We start from the raw sequence: 7,914 nt of genomic DNA, 5'->3' as shown, positions 1-7,914 counted from the left end.
CGCGCCGCGCTTCCGCCGCCGCCCGGCACCGGGCAGGGCCCCGGCCACCCCGAGCGCCCGGGGCCCTCCCAGTGCCGCGGGGCCCCAGGGGTCTGCCTCGGGTGTCCCCAGTGCACCCCAGCACTGGTGCACCCCAGCACTGGTGCACCCCAGTCCTGGTGCGTCCCATTTCCATTGCACCCCAGTCCCGGTGCACCCCAGTCCCGGTGCATCCCAGTCCCAATGCACCCTAGACTTGGTGCATGCAAGGCCTAGTGCATTTCAGTCCCAGTGCATCCCAGTCCCAGTGTACCCCAGTCTCAGTCCATCCCAGTCCTGGTCCATCTCAGTGCTGGTGCACCCCAGTCCCGGTGTACCCCAGTCCCAGTGCATCCCAGTCTCAATGCACCCTAGACTTGGTGCATCCCAGGCCTAGTGTATCTCAGTCCCAGTGCATCCCAGTCCCAGTGTATCCCAGTCTCAGTCCATCCCACTCCTGGTGCACCCCAGTCCCGGTGCACCCCAGTCCCGGTGCACCCCAGTCCTGGTGCACCTGAGACCTGGTGCACCCCAGAGCTGCTGTACCCCGGCCCCAGTGCTCCCCAGTGCCATCCCACATCGCAGCCCTTCCTGTATCCCCGTGCGGAGGGGCTTCCCCGGGGTGTCCCCCTGTCAGGTCACCCGCTCCGGCCGCCCAGCCCGGCTCCGCTCCCTTCCCCCCGCCCTGCACCCTGCCCCCCGGCGCCCGCTCCCCGGCCCGACGCCCGGCCCCACTGGTTTAGAGAGCCAGATAAGTGCCCTATCAACATGTTAATCAAATTACTTAGGAGCTAAAATTGACGCTTTTCATTAATTATACAAGATTATTCTAATTGCAAATTCAAATTTATGCGCTCGGAACAGAAGGTGTTCGGCAGCGTTGCCGGGAATTTGCATATTAAATGGGGAGCCTTGTGCATTATGGATGCTAATGTATGCACATTGTCTGTATTTTTAACTCCCGGGCCCATATGCGCGGCTGCCGCGTAAGGAGGTGAAGAAGTCCAACGTGTTTTTATTATTATTTCCCCTGTCGGCGCGCGGCGCGGGGGGGCCGGGGGGGTCGCCCCGCAGCCCCACGCCGCTCTGCCAATCTGGGCGCGGGGAGGGGGTTTCCTCCCCGTTCCCGCTCCTTCCTTCCTCTGATTACCACCCGGGAAGCGGCCGCAGGGATCCGAGCGGAGCCGGAGCCATGGCGGGATGGGGGCTTGGAGGCGGGGAGGGGTGGGAAGCTGGATGGGGGGGCGGGATGGGGAACAGGATGTGGGGAGGGATGGGGGGAGTTGGGGGGAATGGGGGTGCTGGGTAGGTCGGTAGCGAGATGCTGCACGGGGGTGAAGGGGTGAGATGCTGCGGTGGGATGTGGGACCAAGGTGCTGTGGAGGGATGGGGAGCTGGGGCACCAGGCCGGGATCCTCGCACAGGGTGGGCATGCGATGGGTTATGGGACGCTGGGGCGGGATGCTGGGATGGGATGCAGGGGTGGGACACTGGGGCAGGATGCTGGGATGCTGGGATGCAGTGCAAGACAGAGGACTGGGTGCTCTGTGGGATGTGGAGGCAGGATACTGGGGTGGGAAGCTGGGCAGGACACAGGTACGGGGTGCTGCGGTGCGCTGCGGGAGCAGGACGCTGGGCCGGGATCCCGGGAAGGATTCTGCGGCAGGATTCAGGATTTGGAGGCCAGGCTGGGATGCCAGGTAGGATGTTGGGCTGGGTGCAGGACAGCAAGGACAAACGGCATCTGCAAAAGGGCCAGGGCGGCTGCAGGCAGGGAGGTCTCCTGGATGCAATTCCGTGGCTGGAATCCCCTGGTGAGCAGAGCCAGGACACTGCCATCCTGCCCAGGGACACTGCCACCCTGGGTACTGCCACCTGTTGGGACCTTGTGCAGGGACCTCATGGGCCCTGTCTGGTAGCACCAGGTCCCCAGGGCAGCCAGGTGCCACCTGCACCCTCACCATGGTCCCCTGGGTGTCCAGAGGACACAGGCTGGGAGCACCAGGAGGGGACCGGAGAGGAAGGAGGGGGCAGGGAGGGACGTGGCGGGTTGGCATGGAGCAGTGACCTGGCACGGCGCGGTGGCAGCGTGGGGCTCTGGCACGGCACGGTGACCAGGGCTGGAATGGCCGGGTGACCCGGCACAGCGCAGTGACCTGGCGCCAGGGCTGCCCGGTTCCCGTGATCCGGGACATGTCCCGGGCATGCAGAGGGGCAGCCACAGGCCACCCAGCCGTGCATACGTGTGCATGCGTGTGCACACATGTGAGCGTGTTTACATGCAAGGTGCCCGCGGCCACATGCACGGGTGTGCGCAGGGGTGCGCATGCAGCGTGTGTGCAGCATGTGCGCCCTGTGCCAGCTGTGCCTGGCGCCCAGCGTGGACACCAGGAACGTGTCCATGGCCCCAGGAACGTGTCCGTGATATCCATGACCCCAGGAGTGTGTCCATGCTCCCATAAACCTGCTTGTGACCCCAGGAACATACCCATGGTCCCAGGAGAGTGTCCAAGATCCTGCCATGTGTGTGGTGGTGGGATGAGCTCCCAGCAACGGCTGGGAGCTGGTGCCAACCGACAGGGTCTCTCCTTCCCTTTCTTAGGTTTTTCCTCAAATTCTTCCTCAAATGCAACCAAAACTGCCTGAAGAACGCGGGGAACCCCCGGGACATGCGGCGCTTCCAGGTGAGCTCCGCGGCCACCGGTTAAGCTCAGAGGGATTTTCCTAAAGCCGTATAGGGAAATTCAGGGCTTGATTCCCCCCATTTTGGGGGAAATTGAGGCCCGGATTCCCCTAGATCCCTTTTAAACCCTAGAGCCCTTTGCAAACTCTTTGCAGTTGTGATTCCCATGTGCAAACTTCTTGCACCCCCTTTTCAAACTCTTCCTCTGTGTCCCCCCTCATCCCACAGCCGAGCGTTCCCCGCCGCAGCTGGAGTTTCCTTTTGCAAAGCGCAGAGGTTGGGGGGCGGGGGGTCCGTCCCGTCTCTCCCACCCAGCACGGGCGCCTTCATTAGGGCCTCTCGTAAAGATATGATAATTGTGACATTTTTACATGATTAACGACCTATCCAATTTGCATAGCACCAAGCAGCTCCGGGAGAAGAGCCAAGTCCACCCACCTCCATGCCGGAGGGAGCGGCGGCGGGGAGGTGGGGGGCAGCTGGTGGCTTGGGGTGTCCCCCCTGTGTACCTGGTGGCGTGGGGACAGGCGGGTGACCACAGTGGTGTCCTGGGCAAACTGGGATCTTGCAGCACTGTGTTGTGCACAGCTGTGTGTGCATGCACTTGCACAGATGCAGGTGGGCACATGCATGTGCACAGGTGCTTGTGTGTGCTAACATGCACACGTGTGCATGCATGCACATGTGCACAGGTACATGCATATACACTGGTGATTGTGCATGCATGCACACAAAAATAAGTGCATACCTTCACATGCATTCATACACAGGCATATGCATGCGCAGATGCAGATGTGCACATGGATGCATGTATTGGCATAGGAGGTTACGTGTACACATGGACACCCACATACACGTGCCTCCCCTCCATGTGTCCGTATACAGGTACACGATTGCACACAGATACATGCGTGCACACGGTGCACACACAAGCACCCACATGCATAAACATGCACACAGAGGTGTGCATGCACAGGTGCACAAGTGTGAGCGAATGCATGCATGCACTCGGGTGCCCAAGTGTGCACACATAAGCACACGCATACACATGGCATAGCTGCACATACGTGTATTTGCACACACCTCCCACCACCAAGGCTGTCCCGTCCAAGCAAGGCTGTCCCAGAGAGCCTGGCAAGGCTACCCCAGGGTGCTCCAAAGCCTGGGGGGACTCTGGGGACAAGGGGGCTCCTTTGGGACAGACTGTGCGTGCGCGGTCAGCCGGGTGCAGGAGCAGCGGTGCCCGCTGCCTGACGGGCGCTCCCGCAGGTGGTGGTGTCCACCACGGTGAACGTGGACGGCCACGTCCTGGCCGTGTCCGACAACATGTTCGTGCACAACAACTCCAAGCACGGCCGCCGGGCACGGCGCCTCGACCCCTCCGAAGGTGAGAGCCGGCCCCGGGCCTGCGGCACGCGTGTGCACATGCATGCACGCTCTGTGTGCTTGCATGTCCCTATGTGGACCCTCGTGGCCCGTGGGGGGCTCCTGGCGAGCGCGGCACCTGCTGCTCTGTGCCCCCAGCAGCCACCCCCTGCATCAAAGCCATCAGCCCCAGCGAGGGCTGGACCACGGGCGGCGCCACCGTCATCGTCATCGGCGACAACTTCTTTGACGGGCTCCAGGTTGTCTTTGGCACCATGCTGGTGTGGAGCGAGGTAGGGGACGGCGCGGGGGCGCAGGGCGGCAGGGCCCCCCAGCCCGCCTCAGCGCCACGCACCCTTGCAGCTCATCACGCCGCACGCCATCCGCGTGCAGACGCCGCCGCGCCACATCCCCGGCGTCGTGGAGGTGACGCTCTCCTACAAGTCCAAGCAGTTCTGCAAGGGCGCCCCAGGCCGCTTCGTCTACACCGGTGAGAGCACCGTGCCTCCCCGTGTGTGTGCATGTGTGTGCATGTGTGTGTGCATGTATGTGCATGTGTGTGTGTGCGCGCAAATGTGTGTGCATCTGTGTGCACGTGTGCGTGCATGTGTTTGCATGTGTGTGTGCATGCCAGGGTGCAGCATGTGGGGGGGATAAGCATGGCTGCATGCACATGTGTGCAGTGTGAGCAGGGCAGCGTGCACACGCATGTGATGCGAGTGTGGTAGCGTGCACACACACACAGGCGGTGAACAGAGCAGAGTGCACATGTAAGCCGAGTGTGGCAGTGTGCACACGCATGCCATGTGAGCGGAGGCCATGCACGCATGTGCAGTGTTCCAGAGGCCAAGCACACACGTGCAATATAAGCATGGGCCATGCACACGTGTGATGTGAGCAGGGGCCATGCACATGGGTGCAATGTGCCAGGGAGCTGTGCACATGCGTGTGGTGTGAGCAGCAGCTGTGCACATGTGTGCAATGTGCCGGGGCTGTGAACATGTGTGCAGTGTGGTCATGCACACATATAATGTTTGAGGTGGGCTGGGGGGGCTATGCACACATGTGCAGTGTGCTAGGGGCTGTGCACACGTGTGTGCACATGTGTGGTCATGCATACATATATAATGTCGAGGGAGGTTGGAGGGGCTGTGCACACATGTGCAACGTGCTGGGGGGCCATGCACGTGTGCAGTGAGGTCATGCACACACATACAATGTCAGAGGTGGATCAAGGGGGCTCCACACATATGTGCAATGTGCCAAGGGGCCATGCACACACAGGCAATGTGCTGGGGGGCTGTGCACACATGTGCAATACACTGGGGGCCCATGCACACATGTGCAACGTGCTGGGGGGCCATGCACGTGTGCAGTGCGGTCATGCACACACACACACAATGTCTGAAGTGGGCCGGGTGGCGGTGCACACATGTGCAATGTGCCGGGGGCCCTGGCACGGCCCCGGCCCCAGCGCCCCGCTCCCCGTGTGCCCGCAGCGCTGAACGAGCCCACCATCGACTATGGCTTCCAGCGCCTGCAGAAGGTCATTCCGCGGCACCCCGGCGACCCCGAGCGCCTGCCCAAGGTAGGGCCGAGCGCGGGGGGCCGTGGGCTCCGGGGGGCGGCGGGCCGGGCCCCACGGAGCCGCTGCCCGCAGGAGGTGCTGCTGAAGCGCGCGGCGGACTTGGTGGAGGCGCTCTACGGGATGCCGCACGGCAACCAGGTACCGCGACGGGCGCCACGCCGCCCCGCTGCTCCCCGCTGCCCCGACACCGGCAGCAGCAGCCCCTGCCCCGGCCCTTCCCGTGGGGCACAGGGCCTGTCCCAGGGGAGGCTGCGCATAGTGCGTGTCCCGGGATGTGGCACGAGTTGCAGCAGCCTCCGCTGCTCCTGCCCTTCCTTTCCCATCCCATCCCCGTTCCTGCTGGAAGCTGGGAGCTCTGCATGTCCCACAAGGTGGCATGAGCTGGAGCGGTCTCAGCTGCCCTATCCCTTCCCTTTTCCTGGGGGAATCCGAGGTCTGTGCATGTCCCAGGAGGTCACACATGCCAGAGTGGGATTTCCCTTCCCATCACAGTCCATTCCCATCCTTGTTCCTGCTGGAAGCTGGGAGCTGGGCATATTCCAGAAGGTGGTATAAGCTGGAGCAGCCCCAGTTGCTCCTATCCCTTCCCTTTCTTTTTCCCTTCCGTTCCCTTTTCCTGGGGGAACCTGAGGTCTTTGCTTGTCCCTGGAGGTGACACAAGGTGGAGCAGCCTCAGCTGCCCCATCCCATCCCATCCCATCCCATTCCCAAGGGAACCTGTGTGCTGTGCATGTTCCAGGAGGTGAAACAAGCTGCAGCAGCCTCAGCTGCCCCATCCCATCCCATCCCATCCCATCCCACCCCATCCCATCCCATTCCCAAGGGAACCTGTGTGCTGTGCATGTCCCTGGAGGTGGCACAAGCTGGAGCAGCCTCTGCTGTCCCAGCCCATCTCCTCGTGGCGCAGCCAGTGCCCATTCCAGGAGTGTGTGCGGTCCCAGCTGACGCCATCCCTGTCCCCATCCGTGTCCCCATCGCCGCCCCTGCAGGACCTCATCCTGAAGCGCGCGGCCGACATCGCCGAGGCGCTCTACAGCGTGCCCCGCGCGCCAGGCCAGCTCTCCTCGCTGGCCAGCGGCCACGCGCCCATCGTGGGCACCAACTCGTTCGGCGGCGGCCAGCTGGCCGGCGGCCTGGGCGAGGCGGCACCGGGCCCCGAGCAAGGTGGGCGCGCGGGCGGCGGGCCGCGGGGTCCGTCCCGCCCGCGGTGCCAGCGCGGCCGCTGCTCTCGCCCGCAGGCTACACGCGTGCCACGAGCAGCGCGTCGCCACGCGGCTACGTGCCCAGCTCCACGCCGCAGCAGGGCGGCTACGGCGGCGCCGCCGGCATCAACGGCTACGGCGGCAGCGGCATGGGCAGCCTGGGGGTGCCCAGCTCCCCCAGCTTCCTCAACGGCTCCACCGCCAACTCCCCCTACGCCAGTGAGTCCCCACATGGCTCCGGCAGCATCCGCGGCGCATGGGGGTCCCGGAGCTGCTGCAATGGGACGGGGCAGGAGGGCCTGGGGCTGCTCCCACTGGGGGCCGGGGCGCTTGGGGTGATGCCCTGTTGGGGGTGCCAGGGGAGCTGGGGATGATGCCCAGCCCGGGGCTGCTCCTGCTGCGGGTCCCAGATGTCTCAGGGGACAATGTCCTGTTGGGGGCCTGGAGGGGAGCAGGAGGGTGTCCAGCTGGGATCCCTGGAGGGGAGCAGGGATCAATGCCCACCCAGCCTGGGGCTGCTCCCGCTGGGGCTCCCAGGGGGAACCAGGACTGATGCTCCTGGGTCCTGTTTGGGGCCCTCGGGGACAGTGGTGGCAATGTCCAGTTGGGGGTGCAGGAGGCGATGGGGATGATGCCCAGTTGGAGGGGCAGGGGGCAGCGGGGGCGATGCTGGTTGCAGGTACGGGGGATGGCAGGGATGATGCCCAGTTAGGGGTGTGGGGTTTGGGAGGGGGGGCAATGCCCGGTTGTGGGGGGCGGCCGGGGCGATGCCTGGTTGAGGGTGTGGGAGGTGGTGGGGGCAATGCCCAGTTGGGGGTACAGGGAAGCAGCGAGGGCAATGCTGGTTGCGGGTGCGGGGGACGGTGGGGGCGATGCCCAGTTGCAGGGGGCAGCGGGGGCAATGCCAGGTAGGGGTGCTGGGGCGCGGCGGGGGCGATGCCCAGTTAGGGGTACAGGGTGCGGCCGGGGCAATGCCCAGTTAGGGGTGCTGGGACGCGGCGGGGGCGATGCCCAGTTAGGGGTACAGGGTGCGGCGGGGGCGATGCCCAGTTAGGGGT

General features: G+C 64.2%; 1 protein-coding gene across 1 annotated transcript in view; it reads left to right on the top strand.

Moving 5' to 3' along the window:
- The window catches only part of LOC112955604 (transcription factor COE4-like), an 18,168-nt gene that overhangs the window by 9,227 nt on the left and 1,027 nt on the right, over positions 1-7,914 (top strand). The window contains exons 7-14 of the mRNA XM_026048928.1: positions 2,621-2,702; positions 3,971-4,088; positions 4,229-4,359; positions 4,430-4,556; positions 5,566-5,654; positions 5,727-5,792; positions 6,644-6,818; positions 6,893-7,075. Coding sequence (XP_025904713.1) covers positions 2,621-2,702; positions 3,971-4,088; positions 4,229-4,359; positions 4,430-4,556; positions 5,566-5,654; positions 5,727-5,792; positions 6,644-6,818; positions 6,893-7,075 — 971 coding nt within the window. The remainder of the gene's footprint in view (positions 1-2,620; positions 2,703-3,970; positions 4,089-4,228; positions 4,360-4,429; positions 4,557-5,565; positions 5,655-5,726; positions 5,793-6,643; positions 6,819-6,892; positions 7,076-7,914) is intronic.

Source organism: Nothoprocta perdicaria, unplaced genomic scaffold, assembly GCF_003342845.1.
Source record: "Nothoprocta perdicaria isolate Ctin4 unplaced genomic scaffold, notPer1 scaffold_585, whole genome shotgun sequence".
Lineage (NCBI taxonomy): Eukaryota > Metazoa > Chordata > Aves > Tinamiformes > Tinamidae > Nothoprocta > Nothoprocta perdicaria.
This window is presented reverse-complemented; position numbering and strand designations above follow the sequence as displayed.